Source organism: Gallus gallus, chromosome 4 (assembly GCF_016699485.2).
Source record: "Gallus gallus isolate bGalGal1 chromosome 4, bGalGal1.mat.broiler.GRCg7b, whole genome shotgun sequence".
In the NCBI taxonomy this organism is placed as follows: domain Eukaryota; kingdom Metazoa; phylum Chordata; class Aves; order Galliformes; family Phasianidae; genus Gallus; species Gallus gallus.
Window position 1 is genome coordinate 15,416,042 of NC_052535.1, and position 18,655 is coordinate 15,434,696.

The 18,655-nt window shown below is 37.9% G+C and overlaps 1 protein-coding gene and 1 long non-coding RNA gene across 9 annotated transcripts in view; one reads left to right on the forward strand and one right to left on the reverse strand.

Annotated features, from left to right (window-relative positions):
* The window catches only part of TENM1 (teneurin transmembrane protein 1), an 846,851-nt gene that overhangs the window by 779,415 nt on the left and 48,781 nt on the right, over positions 1 to 18,655 (forward strand). For all 8 annotated transcript variants that reach the window (NM_001397994.1, NM_001397993.1, XM_046939904.1 and 5 more), the window contains 4 exons: positions 3,619 to 3,762; positions 8,269 to 8,518; positions 9,429 to 9,449; positions 13,626 to 13,858. In NM_001397994.1, coding sequence (NP_001384923.1) covers positions 3,619 to 3,762; positions 8,269 to 8,518; positions 9,429 to 9,449; positions 13,626 to 13,858 — 648 coding nt within the window. The remainder of the gene's footprint in view (positions 1 to 3,618; positions 3,763 to 8,268; positions 8,519 to 9,428; positions 9,450 to 13,625; positions 13,859 to 18,655) is intronic.
* LOC112532396 overlaps positions 1 to 18,655 on the reverse strand; it is a 48,644-nt gene that overhangs the window by 12,954 nt on the left and 17,035 nt on the right. Inside the window, exons 2-3 of the long non-coding RNA XR_005859838.1 lie at positions 7,209 to 7,404; positions 4,119 to 4,236 (exon numbers count right to left, since the gene is read on the reverse strand). This is a non-coding gene — a long non-coding RNA (uncharacterized LOC112532396). The remainder of the gene's footprint in view (positions 1 to 4,118; positions 4,237 to 7,208; positions 7,405 to 18,655) is intronic.

Genomic DNA, 18,655 nt, shown 5'->3' on the forward strand with positions numbered 1-18,655 from the left:
GAAACTCCACTGCTAGAGGTCAAATCTAGTCTTAGTCCATACAGACAAATTCCTGCTAGTGTTTTGCAGTGAGGGAAGGTGTTAAATGGATTGTTGCTTTCACACATATATTTCTACTAGTCCAGAAATAAAGCAAAGTTCCAGCATGCCCTTTGGCATTCCCACTTGTAGTCTGGCAGGAGCAGAAGGGTAGCAAGGGCTGCTGGGGCTTTCTCTGGACTGCTTACATGAATCCTGTATCAAGGCTTTGTCAATGCATGTTAACACTAACCTTCTGGAGATGGAAATGTTCAGTATGCCAGTTCCCACTACATCATCTAAGAACCTTATAATGATCAAGTCCAGTACATGCCTGGATGTTTGGAAATCAAATACATAATGTCTTGTGAAATGGTGCTGTAGTTACACGTTCTCAAATTTGAAATACGCGAGTCTTATGTTTAAATATGAATAAGGCTAGCAAAATGGTGCAGGATAGCATCTTTTTAATCATTTAATTGGGGGGTATTTTTTTTTCTTTTGCTTACTTTAGTCATGCTTCTTGCACAATAGGATCAAAAATCTTTAAGAGAACTGTTAGCATGCTTTGTTAGATTGTAATAACGTTTTAATCTGATGCACTGTAGTATTCTGGGGCCTTCTGATTATAACAGCCTGCATCTGTTATTATAAATATTGTCAAAATAATTTTCTCTGCCAGTGTATTACCAATATTTAATAATGCATTCTGTTCAGATTCTATTTTAATTAAATTAAATTGCAGCAGGTTGAAGTCCTGGAACTCAGGAATATAACCATCTGCCTTTGGTTTTATAACTACCATAAACATCTTTATTCTTCTTTGGGGTTATTGACAGAAATTATCATGGAATCGTTTACAGGAAAGATGGCTTTGAGTATATTTCACCACACAAATAGTTTTGTTTAAATTTGTTGCAGAAATGTTAGTTGGTATTTATCTATGCCAGAAGTCTTTAACAAGAGACCACTTGCTTTTCTTCAAGTAGGAGCAGAGCTGATAAAATAGGATTTGTTGTTGTTGTTCTAAGTAAAAAAATACCATGTGAATGTTAACACCAACCCTCCATGGGATAGTTTGCATGCTGCTGTAATTCAGCATAGGAAGAGGGAAGATTTCCATGGAAACATCAGTAAATCCTCTGGTGTGGTCAATCTTACACTGCGTCCCCTACAACAGGGACGAGCGGTGTGCTATGACTTATGCTCCTGGATGCAAATATAAACTCTCGAGCAGAATTGTCCTAGGTCTCCTCAATTTATTGTTCTACTTGTTACTTTTGTTGAGTTATATTCATTGTTCAAAGTAAGGTGCTGATAAGTACAAATACTTCAGGAAAGGTTGAAGTAGAGGTTGCTGTCATGCTTAATCATATCATATGTTTTTTTACCTGTATTTTGGAACAGTAGCAGCAGCCCTGAAACTGTGATATGCTGGTGCTAACAAATTATTCTTGATTCTTCTAAATAATTGTGTGAAATTAATAGATTTTTGGTTCAGGTGATTTCAGTAAATCTTTTGAAATCCATTTTAAGGCTGCAACTGCTCTTGCTGGCCATTAGTGTCCAAAAAGATAGCTATTGCAATTCTTCTCCTTCATACAGTGAAATCTCAGTCACCTCATAAAAGAGTTATAAATGAAGTTGGCCAGAAGGTAACACTCCACAATGAGGTTAAACTTGAGATTGTCATTTCATTTACAAAAATCACAGCATTTTTCAAAAGCTGCCAGACACAAATACTTAACTATTCAAGCACAGTCACTTGGTTGCCTTTGTAATTTTTACGCTTCACCTTGATTATTTTGTATGCAAAACAATTGATAAGAAATTGTAATGGATGGAACATTAGTACCTCCATTTAGATGGCTTGGGACATTCTACATTAAGATTATTCCATTATTTCTTTTTGGAGCATAAACTGTCCGAAAAATTCTTAGCATGCAGAATAGACTTCTTTCATAAATAAGTATGCATGGAAACACTTATGTAGACACACCAAGTGAGTGCATGTTTTAGTGCTGCTGATGGAAAGGGACAAAAAAGCAGCCGTACACTACCTGTGAGCAGGGAAACTTTTAAGAAAGGGAATGATTGTCTCTAGAGAGTGCTTGATGGCTCAGAAATATCAGACACAGGCAGGGAATAGCAGGTACACTTTACAGTGTTAGCTACAGCTCTGTTAAGTGTGTCACTGTGGATCCATTGGCACAGATTCTCAGATGGTATAGATTGTCATGCCTCCCTTGACCTAAATATCAGCGTGGTACCTCACAGCAGCTGAAACTCTGTCCTGTGGGTCTGTAATGGTTCACTTAGCAAGGCTGAGTGACTCTGTCTTATAGGTCTTCCCTTTTCTCAAGTATACACATCTGACCCAGGTTTGAATGTGTTAAGTGTGTGAATGGGGTAAAGATGATAACATGTAGGTGACAAGTGTGAGGTTGCTTCATAGGAAAAATCTACCCTTTATCTTTTCCCTGCATTAACACCTAGAAAATAGCATGTTTGGCTACTGACCCTTGAAGGCTCATCCCAGCACAGGGGGGTCAGTGGCCATTCTGGAAGAAGCTCCATGCACACAGCTGGGCACTAAGACAAGGGAATCACCTAGAAAGAGTGCTCGTTTTAGTCACAAGAGCTCCTGTAACTCAAAAATAGGAGAATACTGAAACCTGCACAGTTTTAAACATCGGCAGTACTTAAGGTGATGTGATTTTTATAAGCAAGAGTTTAGCTGCAAAACCATTCTCTTTCTGCTGAAATAATGAAGTAGCTCTGGCAAGTGAAATTGATGTAAGGAATGGCTTTCCATTTCCCATAAAACATTTATCTTACAAACAAAAATGCTCTCTACTATAGCTAATCAAAATGTTGTGATCGAATTCAATAATGGAATTTTGATGGTATTGTAACTATGTATGGTTCAAGCAAAATGTACCTAGAGCTGCTAGATAGAAAAAGTGAGAAGACTGAAAATGTCAAAAAAACACGTTTCTTAAACTATTTTATATTTCATATTAAAATATATTTGAAGGCATTTTTATTTTGGAAAGGCTAAAATATGTCAATATTTCCTACACCAAGCATCTAGGATTTGTTGTCGGAATAGCATAATTTTCAGTTTGGAGGTCCATTTCTGTCTAACTGCAGTCCTTAGAGCATGATCATTAGGTTAAAGAATGCTACATTTCAAAAATACCCAATTTATGAGAATTTAGTACCAATCTTCTTACACCTAGCAAACAAACAAAACCCCTTCATTGTGGTTTAATGTGGATTTTGTTTTTCTCTTTTGGCTACTGATCAGATAATTAGCAGAAATACCAGTTGAGAAGATTGGTGTTCTTAAGACAACTATAACTGATAATGCAGACATTTCTCTGCTTTGAAATGGTACTAACTATAGCTGTCGTAACATACTAATCTCTGAAGCTCTTTAAAAAATATAGCATTTAACAATAGCAATCAAGCAGAGGTAAATCTGTACTATCATTACTTGACAGGTGAATATCAAAACCTGGAAAGAAAAATTACATAGTAGTTCACAGAGAAAAAAAAAAAAACTAGACTGATAGATCTTTACTTATTTGTTTGCAGTGTCAGTGGGATATGAATATGAGACATGTCCTGATTTTATTCTGTGGGAGAAAAGAACAGTAATCCTTCAAGGCTTTGAAATGGATGCTTCAAATCTGGGAGGCTGGTCTATAAACAAACACCATGTATTAAATCCACAAAGTGGTAAGTCGTTCCTTTATTAACTGGCCATGCGGAAGAAGAAAACAAATTCTAAAGGAATTAATTGTTCAGATATTCAGTATTACTGTTTCTACTACTTAATCTTCTTTCTTTGAATGTGCACTCTCCTTTTTTGAGAAATGAACTGTAAATGCCATCTGAAAGGATATTTTAAATGTTCTGGCTCACAGTTATTAAACACTAATAATCTCTAGCTGGTGATCACTACAATGTTTTGGTCATTTGCATGGGAAAAGGGCATGCTCATTTAGGTTCATTTTCACTTTGGTAAGGAATTACTACCTTTGAGGTCAGTTTGCTTATGTTATATTCTCAGTGAAGTCTATAATTCATCCTACCTTGATTAGTGGTGATCTCTGGTGGCCACAGACGTAGAGGGAGACAGATCAGGCATGGAAACAGAACTTTTGAATGAGAGGTGGCCAGTCAGTGTGCAGAGCCTTTTGTGGTTGTCCTCTTTGTGGAGAAGCACAGTAGTTTACTCTTCAGGACAAGCAATACAGCACCTTTTAAAGCACTAGAAAAATTCTGTAAATAATCTTGATATCACACTGTTAATGCAGATTCTTCAAGCATGGAGACTTGAATCTATCTTATCATTGCTTCTATTTTATTCCTGCTTTTTTGTTTTGTTTTGTTTTTTCCCCTCAACATCTGTAATCAAGAATTAAACTATCAAAACAATAATTTAATACAAGTTATGCCACCCAGAAAAAATACAGTTTTGCAGATGAATAGATATCTCGCTTTCCTTTGGAGACTTGGGGTCAAATTTCAGCTCATAGAAACCAACATAGTACTGGATTCAGTCAAGTTATCTCAATTTGCTCCAACTGGGAGTTTGTCCACTGAAATCTATTTCCATCTGCAAACTTGTATAATGAAGATTCATGCACAGATGTATGGCTGTCAGGTTTTTACAAGTTCTGTTGTTGAATGCGCAACTAGAGTATAAATATTCCAAATACAAAAGGTCAGATTTAGTTTGTAAATTATCTGGATTTCTGTTTTGATTTAAAATAGTTTGACATTTTAAACAGCGGTTCTTTCGTACCCTGTGTTATTGGTTTGTATAGATTGTCTCTTTTAAATGCCAGCTATTGACATTTAACACAAAGAGAAATCTGACCTCAGTCAGCTCAGCCCCCAACTGTGTGCCCCATAGTCTCCTCCTTAGTGCCAATTTACCACTTGCATAGTTTAATTTCAAGACTAAATTACTGGCACTAACTCCAGTTTATATGGCTATCTGCTAACTGTGGTGCTTCCTGCTGTAATTCACCCCTATAGTCACTAACATTTTCGGATTTTGTAAAATATACAATTATAATGAGAGTAGTGCTAAACCATTGCACTCCTGACCATGGGATATACTGTGATGAATTGCTTGCTGGCCCCATCCCAGCTGTGTGACACAGGAAGCACCAGAGAGCAGCGACCTGTCAGCCACACAGCACCTCCTCTGAAATCATACAAGCTATGCCCACTTCCCCAGCTTCCCATAGCTGCTCCTCTTCCTCATATGTTCCCGCAGCACTGGCCATGAATTGGGCTGATGTCAGAGGGAAGGCATTGGACATCTTCATCTTCTGCTACTGAGACACATCTGGCAGGGTGTAAGCACGTGCGTGCAGTCAGTGGGTCTCCTTTGTGCACAAGCTGTGAGGAGCATGAAGCCCAGCCACAGCTCAGCTCTGTCATTGAACATTCCTCTTCATTGTTGTAGGCTTTGCCCATGGCTCAAATATATATGTAAGAACTAGAAAAGCAATTAGAACAGAAAAAAAGATTTCTGTATCATAGCTAATACACACCTAATAGCAGCTTGCAGGCTCCTATTGAAGTAACCAAACTAAACAGTCAACTGCATTACTCAGAAGGTTAAAAATAACTAGTACAATTCTGATCTTGAAACTAGCAGACTGCACTTCCGTTTCAGATATGTGAACTGTACTTATAATAAGGACAAGATTCAGACTCAGTACTGTACAGTTCAGACCTATCTCCATACTACCATGAGTGAAAGACAAAGTGTGAGGATCTTTCTCAAGTATGAAGATACTGAGAATTCCATTTGTAATTAAAGCGTCCTTCTGTGCGTATGGAGAGCTACACTTCTGAGTAGCATGAAATTTACCCCGTTTTGAAACACTGTCACTGGATTAACTACAGAAATAACACTGAAAGATAACAAATGTCTTTCTAAAAATTCTCTACTGGAAATTGCAGTTTTGTCTTCAGACTAAACCCATTTTGCTTAGTGAGATAACTGGTCCTGAAGAGCTTACATTTAAGTTCAGCCACTGAGCCCTGCTTCCAGCTGATCTGCTGCTGTTCATACTTAGAGACGAGGTAGCTGTGTTTCCCTCCCACCTATTCCTTTCAGAGATGTTACAAAATAAATCAAGTAGAATTGAGTAGTTGTGGAAACAAATAGATGCAATTGTTCAGGATTGCACTTCATGGCCAGCCTAAACTTTGGAGGGACAAGAACTGACATGCAGAAAACATACCAATTAAAAACCGTGTTCTAGTGCCAGTGTAAGTATCTTAAAAACACAGGAAAATACCTGATTCCTGCAGTGTAGATATGAGAAATATGTATTCCAATGTGTGGCTGTCTCAAGTTCAAGCTTTTTCAATGTGAGCATTTTTGCATTAATAGAAAGTTCACATTGTGGATCACATCCTCATCTCAGTGATCACAAACTCCTATTCTCCCACTTTTCTTTCCTCTGGTGCAGATATTTGATCATTTACAATTCATGACGTGATCTAAGTTTGATGTTTTAACATGAAGGCATTGGTCAGTTTGGAAGATCTTCAGGGCATTTCTAATAATCCAGAAGAGTGCACATACCATAAATAGTGGTTCCTCTAGAGGGTCCTTGTAGAGGCATAGATATCTCATGAATAGAAATAAATGTGCTATTAACCGATTTTTCGGAGTATTCTTTGAATTAGAAATTTCTTCTGATGGGCAAGTGTATTGATTTACTTTTGAGGGGACTTTGTGCTTTACGGTAATTCTAGCCCTGGCACAGCACAGCACTGGCTAAAATTAAAGCAGCAACTCAAGAGCCTGAAATTAAGCACACGTTTACATGTATTGACAGCAAAACATTCCCGAGAGCCCTAATTATTTACTGGAATTTGTATGAGGCAGTTGAACGATTACCTTTACATTGTTAATTTCAGACAAAGGGCAGCATCTTCATTTAGCACTATTTCTGTCCAGTGCATAAGAGAGGGTATTGCCATTAGTTTTGCTGGCGTATTGCCGAGATACCTTTTTCTGTTTTTCTTTTGGCCAGCATTCAAATAAACGCATGCATTCTGTCCTTTACTGTTCTGAATTTTATTGTATTTTAATAGAATTCTTTTCAAAACGGCTATGGCAACTCTCAGTAAATTTTAATTGGACTTACCTGGAAGACATAGAGGAATTAAGAAAAGCGGGTAGAGGCAGCACACACATTTCGGGAAAACACTGAAGAGGTTTAATGTGTCCTTACTGCAGTCTCTCGTTTCCCGGTGTATCAGTGAGAGTCCTCCAGAAAATACATTCCCTTAGGTTTATTCCTTTTATTATGCCACTTTGTTCCTGATGAGGTACTGTGCTCTCTGAGGGAAATAGGAAATTTTTAAGAATAGCTATCTTTTGCTCAGAAACAGACAAAATTTTGCAGTAATATATCATTGAATATGTCACTCTTTATGTTATTTGAAATAAGTGCTGCAAATATCTACTTGAGAAACTAATTGTTTGTAGCGGATCTGGTACTGCCAACATAGTGATCAGGAAAATTCAACACCATATGCTGCAGAGCAGTGCTGAAATAACTGATCCTCTGACAAGTTGTTCTGAACTTTATGGCAGAATATAACATACTCCTGTTGGTAAGAAATGCATCGGTGCTGCGGTGCTGTGACCCCGAGCTTGGCTCTGCCGCACGCCACACCATTTTTATATACCGTGAAGGACTCGCATTTAAATGTGAATATTGATTTTGTACTGCCACTCAGTGCTCCTTTGTGAAACATGCATAGTCGTCCCATTAATCTCCTTTAATTAAATATTCAAACTGCCTCAGAAATTCCTCTGCTACCTAATAAAAATTTATGAATAAAATGAATATTAAAGTAGTAATCCCTGAGAAATCGGATAGCACTGCAATTAACAGTCAATTTGTTAGAGCATTAACCAACCATGAGCTCTTCTCATGATGTTGGCTTTTAAAATAGCCACTAACCACTAATCGACAAAATAGTGATGGTGTAGCCTGGGATTGAGCAAACTCAGAGGAGGTTCATGGAGCCCCGTGATGAAGTTTTCACAGATCTGATGTCTGTTGCTATTTTGCTGATCTTCTTTTCCCTAGGATTGCAAAATACCAAACTGCAGAACAGTTCAAGTGCTATATATCTGCTTTTTTCTTTTGTTTGTTTTCTCCTGTTTTCTCACATCCCCTCCCACCTTCTGCCTAGGAATTGTACACAAAGGAAATGGTGAAAACATGTTCATTTCCCAGCAGCCACCGGTCATCTCCACTGTGATGGGCAATGGACACCAGAGGAGTGTCTCCTGCTCCAACTGCAACGGTCTTGCGCTCAACAGCAAACTCTTTGCCCCAGTTGCTCTGACTTCTGGGCCTGATGGGAGTGTGTATATTGGAGACTTCAATTTTGTCAGACGGATCTTTCCCTCTGGAAACTCTATTGGCATATTAGAGTTGAGGTAAAAAGAGATTAGCTTTGGCTTGTGTCCCTATCCTGGCTATGATACGCCTATGAAAACTACAGCAAGACTTTGTTCTTTTTAATTTAAAGACGCAACCACATTTAGTTGTCTCCTTAGCACGCGTCTCATTGACAGTGAAACTCAGTCATCAGAAAACTTAGGCATTCTTTAAAATCATAAGTTAAAAAAGGGCATTGTGAGTAGCCCTTAGAATGGAGTTTGCATAATGAATTTCTATGAAGTGCAGAGTTAATAGAACTGTTCTTTCTTCTCGTGGGGATTCTCATGCAATTGTTTCCTCCCCCCAAAAAGTTTAGAAATTTCAGGAAGCTTTTTTTTTTCTTTTCTTTAAACTCACTCCCACCCCCACTCAATAGCAGATATGCATAGTGTCCGATCTGTAGGTCTGATATACCTGCCATGGCTGAAATTAATACATTTAAATCATTCTTCACAAATAACAGGATGTGGCTGGGTTTAAGCAGCTGAGCAAGCCTGGCATTGCAGACCAGTGTGTTTCAGGCAGGGCTGCTTGGCTGTATTAATGACTCCTGATTTGGATTCCATGTCGGGGATGTGGAGAAAGGCAGAAAAGATCTTGGACACTGATACACTAAATTTCTCTTACTTAGCATCCACAAGTCTAACTATCTAGCATTGCAGGTGATGTAACTGTGAGCTGGTTGTTCAGAATGAACTTGAAAATGTGCAGGTGGTGGGTAGCAGAAGGGAAACATATTTTGAGAGGAAGAAGCGATACCGAATGCCAGGATAAACAATATTTTGTTATTGCTGTACAGCAGTCAGACAAAAAATATAGCTTTTCTGGAGAATTAATATTTCTTGTCTTTTTTTTTCTTTTTTTTTTTTTTTTTTAATTTAAACCTGAACCTGACTGTCTTACTAGGAATAGAGACACAAGGCACAGGTGAGTAAAACACGGTAATGGAAATATGTGAGCCATGTTCAAGGAAGTACCCTTAGAAAAGTCCTGACTTGTAGAAGTCCTGATACAGAGAAAATCTAAATTTAATAAATGTAAATGTTAATCAAATTCACCTTTAAGGTAGTTTGATTTTTTCCCTTTGAGGGGATCAAATCAGTTGATTTTGTCAACTGATTGGTCCTAAAATTAGTTGATCACCAAGCAGAGATGGAGAAGTTTGAGCCTGAAAGGTGGGATGCTGTCCAGAGCTGTCATACAGTTTTCATGTTATGCTTGTATGATCATAGATATAGCTAGACAAGCAAGGTGGGGTTTTAGCAATGAAGAAATTAAAAAAGGCTTCAGAGTCCCCCAAGAACCCATGCTTTAGAGGTTCTAGTATACCTGAGCTTTAAAAGCTGCCATAGTTACAAGGTGTGCACCGAGAACAGGGCAGTACCAAAGCACATCACATCTCCATCCTTGCTTCCTCCAGCTACAGCAAGTTACTTCTCCCATTTCTGTGTAACATTTTGACATTGCAGTGTAAAGTCTTTTTTTTTTTTTTTTTTTTTTTTTTTTTTTAAGAATTAACGTTGAAATGTTGGAAACGAGACTTCTGTAATACATAGTAAGGTGTAACAGTCCACCTGCAAAAGTGATGTTGCAGGCTAGGAAGAGAGAGCAAGACACCAAGACACTGTGTACGCATAGGAACAAACTTTAGGAATTTCAGTACATGAGATAAATAAACCACTAAAGCTGATGCGTAGCAGGAAGTGCTGCATGGACTGAGTGTATGTCTTGCAGACTGAAAGCACTGGTCAGAATTAATTGATGTAGCCACTAGAATGCTATTGAATACTATAGATTATTTGCCAGCCTGCTTGTAGATGATGTCATATTTCATATGTTTTATAATGAAAGGTTAATAAAAATGAATAATTCCTAGCTTATAAGAGCAAGGTTTTTATATTCTAGCTGAAGGGTCGTTTCCATTTGCCTTTATGCTAAACTGATCATTATCTTTGTACACTAATGAAAAGAAGTAAATTGGATGTACTTATTCTATAGTGCATTCAGACCTTCAATCGGGTTTTTAATTTGGGGGTTTCTTTGGAAAGCAGAGTTTTTTAAATACCTTCTCATTAGAACTGGTTTTTGTTTGTTGTTTTTTTTTTTCTGAGAAGAGCTTAAGCCTTAATTAAATCAAGTTGTGAGAATGCACAAGTACCACAGCCCTATTAATTACAATAATAATTACCTCTATCCATACCCTGTCCAAGTGAAATCTGAGGAAGATCTGAGGAAGTAAATTGAAGTTAGTGTAGTCCTTCAGGTTATGGAGGAGCACTCGTATGCGTATATACTCCCACTATATGCTGTACTATTCAGGCTTTAATGGCCGTGGTGAGGATGACTACAGGGTCATTCCTTGGTCATTATTTCCAAGGAAATATCTTGGAGATTTCTGTGATACCCACATACCTGGGAGAAACAACTTAATTTTGTCAGAGGCTTGTGACAGTCCAAGAAGGAAAAGGCTTAAAATCCAAGTCCTCCACACAGTCTCTAGTCTGCACAACAGGAGAGAAAAATAAGTTTTCACCAGAACAAAGGAAATACCATGTAGAAAAAGGTGGTACTGGGAGACTAGGAGGCAAAGAACAGACAGTCCTTGGTTTTGACTGCTTAAAAACAATTCATCCTGTTCTGTTTTCTGAACTTTGCCATCAAAATTTTAATAAGATCTAACCAAGGTGTTTGGTGACTGGTCAAATGGAAACTAGGCTTTTTGGTTACAAGGATGAACTGTACTATAGGATATAATCACTTCTTCTGGAAAAATTAATCATGATTCCTAGGCTATTTTATGTAGGCTTTGATAGGTTAATTTAAGTAAGCTTGGGTTTAGATTTGACTGCAAACTTTTGCAAAGATAAGGAGTGTTTGATTTTGTTCCATTTTTTGCTAATATTATTTAAATTTAAACATTTTAGTATTCAAGGCTTTGAGCATAGATAACATCGAAAGTTTTCTAACAGCCGGCCTATTAAATGTAATGACAAGGATGATAGAAAATGTGTCTACAAGGAGGGTATATAATGACTCCTGGCTCTCTGCAGTTTCTACATGATGGAGAATATGTTTATTTAACATCTAGAATTCTCCTTGCAACTTTTTCGTCAGCAGTATTTTATTAAAAAGTCATTTTTTAGCTGGCCAGGCTCTTCTGAGCTCACTCCTGAGAGTACAAACGATTCTCAAATGTTTTTAACAAATAATTTTATAATAATGATTATGTGTAATTCAACATTAACTACCTTTAGCTCACATCCAGTTACTCGTTTTTCATGATAATTTGGTTGTCTCCCATTCCCCATATTTCCTTGGACTGGGTTTCACATCTGTTCCCCAGTTGTGGGCATGTCTCATTCCTTCTACTTCCCCATTCTGTCTTTTGTAGAAGCTTATGACTAAGGTCACCATTAAGCTAGTCTAGCTGGTGACTCAGTCCTCAGAGGTGCTGAGTAGTTTCTATCCCTTTCTGAATGGAAAATGAGAAACGAAATAGGCCCAAGCTTCATCACATTTATCACAGTTACAGCATTGGCCTAATGGCTAATAAATCAAATAAAGATTTCAACTGATTGTCTGTTAGGGGTTTCTTAGCAATATTTAGAGTAGTCAGAATGCTAACAAAATAGATATGTTGAGTATTTTTCCATTGTTTTGCAACATTGTTTGCTGAGGCAGTGCTGTCTAACAGATGATTAATAAAGCTTGGTGTCTGCCTCAGCCAAGCAAAAGCTTCATTTTTAAAGAGGCTACAGCAACCCGGAATCTGGCCAGTAAAGTAAGTCAGCATCATTTCAGACATTATGTAGCTGTCCTGGGATCTCTACCAGTTCTTCAGCTCTGTTTTGTCTGGATTCTTCCTGTCCTGATATGTTGTGGCACAGAAAACTGGGCTAGGCAAAGCGCGCTGCCAAAGCCACTATCAACAAAACTGACAAAACTGAGAGAGAGAGCTCATTTCTTAACTTAGTTGCAGAAATCCTAGGTGTTACCAGCATTTTATTAAGATAGAGATTTGACAATCTTCTAATCTACATAGCAATCCCTAAGAGTGTTTATGTAGAACAGCTGCACAAAGAGTGACAGGAGCACCATGTCTCATACAAGCAGCAGTCAGCAATCACCTCCTTAGACGAAACTCAACTGCAGTAAAAACACTGCCTGAGACCTGAACACCACACCAAGTTTTGGCCACCCCTCTGCCTCTGCCCAGCTCCTCTGTTTTCAGTTATGGTCTGAGTGGTCTGAGGGATCTACACCCATCTGTTTTATCATCAGGACTACAGTGCAGTCTCACCAGTTTTGGAACACCAGTGTGGTGTGCCATGAGCCCAGGCAATTTCCTCAAACAGGAAATTAACTTTGAACTTGAAAAGAAGCAAAAAGTCATACTTGATAGTAAGATGAAGCCTAGTTTTTCTGATTGGAATTTATAATCCTGGCCATTTAATTAACGTATGTAAATATTTTTTTAAATAGCATTTTATAAGCTCAATAAGGCACTTCGGTGCATGAATTATGGTGTATTAATTCACGCCTAGTTGCACTGACAGTGCTTGGCCTTCTGCCTCGCTCCTGACAATACAGTCAGCATGAATTAAGGTGCCATATTTCATACCTTCATATTTCCTAAGGTTTAGAAATGGATAAAAATAACCAAAAGTGAGTAGTAGTACCCATGCAGAGCAATCTGCGATTCACTTTGCTGCAAGTAAGATATGTTGTTAGTGCCAAGAGTACTTAAACAGAGAAGGTATAGGAAAAAATGACCTTGCTTTTGAAAGTAATAATTATTAAGTAAGCTGAAATCACTTCAATTAGCTTTACACTGGGTCTCTTGGTCCTCATGGCCACACCAACTCCATCAGTACCGCTGTGGATAAGCTCACTATCTGACACCAACCAGGATGGGCAGGCTCTATAGCTGCTACTGATTCCTGCTTTTACAGTGGTGCTTGGATGAGCTGCATGATAGCTGGTCTTGCTTATAATTCTCATCTCCAATTCACAGCAAAATTAAATAGGAGTATACAAGCGTTAGGCTACCATGAACAAGAATTAATAAGAAAAAGAAATAATTGTGTTGTTCTTCTTTTCTAGTACAAGTCCTGCACATAAATATTACTTGGCTGTTGATCCAGTGTCAGAATCCCTTTACTTGTCAGATACCAATACCAGAAGAGTTTACAAAGCAAAATCACTCATTGAAACAAAGGACCTGGCCAAAAACGTGGATGTGGTGGCAGGAACAGGTGATCAGTGCCTCCCATTTGATCAGAGTCACTGTGGAGATGGTGGGAAGGCATCAGAGGCATCTCTCAACAGCCCAAGAGGTAAGAAAAGAGCATATTTGAAGTATGTGGTGGTCAGCTGTTATTTCCCTATATTCAGCAACATCAGAGGTGAATATTGGTGGTATGGAAGCAAAGGCAGAAACTTCCCATCAATATTCCACTACATTTTGTTGCCATGTGACAGATGGCAGCAGGGGGCGGTCACACAGAATGGCATCTGACATAGTGTATTAAACAAAGGTGTGGAATTGAATTTCTCCATGCAGAAAAAAATGGCACCCATTGACATTCATCAACACTTGCTGACTGTTGATGGAGACCAAACAGTGGAGGTGAGTGCGGTGAGGGCTGGGTGGTGGTTTTAGCAGTGGTGGCAGTGACAATGGGACACTTCCACTTATGAGCACAGCATGTAGGCTTCTGTTCATCACTGGTGGAAATGAACAGATAATGGTGGTGACTATGTTGAAAAAGAGCTATTATACTCTTTGTATCTGTTGTAGTTTCAATGGAAATAAAGAGGAGCCATTACTTTCAGACCAATAATTTATACCATGGGAGAGGTGACTCATTGGAACATGTTTATTCCAGATATTTTTTCAGTACCCTACCCCTAGAATTTTTCAAGGCTAGGTTGGTGGGGGCTTTGGGCAACCTGATCTAGTGGGAAATGTCCCTGCCACCTATGACACAGTTGGATCTAGATGCTATTTAAGGTATCTTTCAACCCACATCCTATCATTCTACGTGCTCCTTCCTTGTTTGTTGCATTCTTATTAAGTACCTTTCTATTGCAGGGTGGCAGCGTTTAATCATATTTTACTTCTAAGCAAATAGTATTGTTGTAATTATTTTGTTTTGTTTTTTATATATTCTGGTGACTCTGATTAGTGGGACTTACTTACACATTTCAAGTCAGGGCTTTTTAAATCAAACAGACAGTAGGGTCAACTATACTGAGAAATCTAGTTTGTCCTTCCCCATTAGATGCACTTTCCAAAATAGCCTCTCACCTGCTCTGCGTGAAGGGGGCATTTTGCTACAGCCGTTCTTTCGGAGTACATTCTGTATTGACACAGGCAAAATGCACCTGATGCCTTGAATCCCCACTAGTGGCCTAATTAATCACCTCACAAGGTACATTAAAACTGCAGTTTGCATTAGAATTGAGATAGAGGGTCTGGATTTGGTCGTCTAAACAAGCTGATCAACCTCAACTCCTGCTGAGATCCCTGGAACAGAGGATAAGCAGCAGCTCCAATGGCAGAGCCTGTAAGTGGGCTTTTAGCAAGCTCCCCCTGTAGCACACCGCTGCTCCTAATGACTAGCTCTGAGGAATTATTTTTCTTGAGCTAATAAAGGAAGGCTGTGTATCAGTAGGAAATTAGAATGTATGTACAGACAAACATTTCTAGGGCAAGCAAATAATCCTGTTTTAAGGCTTAGCAAGTGACACATTTTAATTATAGTAGAGCAACTTCAACATGTCTTTAATGATAGAAGTTAAGTGTGAGACGAGAACAAATAAATGTTAATCTTCTGGCAGCTAATTAATGCTATGAATCAATTCTAAAAATAGTTGAGAAGAAAAGTTTTTGCATCCTTTAGCAGGAAAATAATCAATGTATTGTTGTTGGTTACAATTGATTATATTTAATTACAATACAATTCATTGTTTCATTGTACCTTCTTGCTGGGGCAGTATCTTGGTGAAAATTTGTAATATATCTACTAATACAAATATGCATGCATAGCTGTTTTCCTCAACAGGTTCTAATCATAAAGACAGTAAGAGGAATAAAAAGTACAATTCATGAGTGTTGGGGCAGACAGCAAAAAATAAAAAATTAACCATAAGCAGACATTGACAAATTCAGGTAATGGCTCCCAGTTGATATACACATCTAAATTATGTCAGCTTAAATTGAAATTGTTTTCTATGTTTTCTATTTCATTTTCTATGTTCTGGGTTTTATATTTCAATTTGAAGTAATTATGGAGTGTCACATTCCCCTTGTTGTGCAGGGAACAATGCAACGTCAACCCACAGTCACCAGCACAGTGCAAACTGTTAGCTGTGCATTATCATGATGGCCTTTTAAGTGCACGTCCTTGTTTTCCGCTACGCTAAGACATTGAAAAATCTTGAAAGCAAGAGAAAGTACTTGCCGGGTGCCCACTTTTTAGCGCTTATGAAAAAAACTGAAAAACTTACATAGTTAAGTATAATTTAATGAATATTTTGGGTCATTCATTTTGTTTGTCAGTGGAATCATTATTAAGTAAGATGTCACTTTTCTTCTAAAATTACATTCAAAATGTAATTGTAAATATTATTTCTAGAAGACAGGACACATTGGCAGAGGTGTTGGTGAGCCCAGAGATTCCGCAGCATCTTTTCCACATTTAAAGATATTTGAACAAAAAACAACATATCAACATATGTTATGCAGTATTCAACCACAGAACCAAATGAATTACTTTAATTTTTCATCATCTGTGATATTTTTTACAATCCAAACATTTGTACCTCACCACGTGGATAAAGACAAAGTAATAGAAAAGGATATTCAGTATATTTGAATGCATTACTTGATGAGATGAGATGTACATTTATTATTAGGCTGGTGTAGGAGAACTTCCTTCTGGCTCCGTTTAGTCTATCTGCCTTATTTTTGCTCTGAATGTTCCCTTTTTCTGCAATAAATAAAGTACTTTTACGTAGTAGAAAGGTAGTACCAAGTAGTTTAGTGGCTGACCTTGGTTAGTTACACCTCAGAAGTTGTATTCTCATTTCTACTACTGACTGCTTGCAACTTTGAATAGACCCTTATCCATATGACTCAGTTTATCCACTTTTAAAACCTATAAGAAATAAATATTGTGTAATACTGTCATGAAATTTAATCTTGTTTGGTAACATCTTCAGAAGTACAGGAGTGGAAATTCATATACACTTATTTACTTCTCTGAAGAAATATTGCTAAAAATACTATTTTAACTGTTTTGAACTCAGGTTTTTCTACTTTGATGAGCATAGAGGTAGGGTGTTTTCTTTGTTGTTCTGGTTTTCAGATCACTTTTGGAGAGTCCTGAATAATTATTTGATGACTTAAGGCCTTCATTGACTTTTGTTTCTAATTATCTGGCATGGTTGACTTTGCCAAGTGACCAGGAACTGAATGTCAGACAGTAAAACATCATGGTCACACTAGTCAGTGATGATTTGATCATTCCCCAGCTTTCATTTCTCAGCTGACAAACATGTGGGACTTTATTCAGTCTGTTTCCATTTCTTCATGAAGAACTAGAGATGGAGCCTTTTGAACATTAATCTTGCACAATTGCGTGTTGGAGCTGACTTTGAAAGATGTTTTTAAACATGCATGGGTGATGTAGTTGAAACTTGAACTTCAATATATTATTTTTACTGCAACTTTCTTTAATTCTGTATAGAACTCAAACTAATGAGTCATGTAATGGATGACCAAGTACTTAAGCAAAATGTGAAATGGTACAAGGTGGGGACATAAAGTAAGATATGTGACAAGCTGAACACATTTATTACACAAAAAGATATTGAAAATGAAGTAGTAACTACACAAGATATTAATCACTGGCTCAATTCTAATATCTTGAACTTTACTAAGCAACAGATTTTAATTTTGGGGTGGGAATTCTGTTTAGTAGCTTGGGTTATTTTTTGATTAAAAAGTATTTATGGCATATCTAGTCACCAACACTGGAACATTTAAACTGTCCTGAGTAATATTTATAATAGGGCACTAAGGAATAGCATCCTGATTTTACTAGATTAGTCACTAAATTTTGGAGCAGTAAGCACTAAAATTAATAGCAATACCGAAGAGTTGTCTACTTAACACTGCAAAGGCAATTTCTATATCAAAAGCATTAGATACTTACCATTAACCCTCTGAAACCAGTGGGCTTTGCACATTTAAATAGGTTTGACTTTCCAGTCTTAATTGACAGAGGCAGTGAGAGACTGAGACAATCAAGTTACCAGTTGTTTGCTGATATAGTGTTTTCCCATCAGTATACCAAGAAAAGTGACTTAGATTAACACCTGATTTGAATTACTGTGTGCTTTGAGACAGTCTCGGGATGTGCACACAGGATAACTAGCATGGGAGAGCAAACTAAGTAACTTATGTTGAACCAACAAGTCCCTCCAATGACTGAATGGTAAGTTACCAAAATGGCTTACGACATTTGGAAGCCCAAGCACTAAATCCAAAGAATTAACCACCTAAGTCTCTGCAGTGCATGGTTTTTGACTGCTGGGTCCAGACCAGATCTCGGGACTGAAAGACAGGTGGTCACATCTGTGTGAGCTATGTGGAGAGTCACTGCTGCAGAAGAAATTGAGAACTGCACGCTGGATTCAGTCTACCTGAATACAGTGCAGTGACCCCACTGCAGCTGCAGTGACCTCAAAGCAGGCAGCAGGGAAACACAGAAGGCTGGAGTAAGTTTTAAAGCTCAATCATAAAAATGAGCATTCCACTCAGGCACGTGACTGTGCAACACAAATGAAAGCTTAAATTAAAAATCAGTTCTGCAGCTTAGTTTTATGCATTTTGCTTGAAGTTATTTTAGTAGGGAAATACTACTAAAAGAATCATGGTTTTGAAAACGTGTTCACTCCAGTAGCTTACATCCTGAAATAATCACTCTTCTTGCTTACCATCTGCAGCTAAAGTAAATAAAGCTGCAAGAACAACTGCTCAGATTAAACCTTTACATTTGTCAAATCACAATAGGCCATTTAGGGCCTGATCCTGATCAGCTGGAGATTCCCCTTTCCTCCAGTAG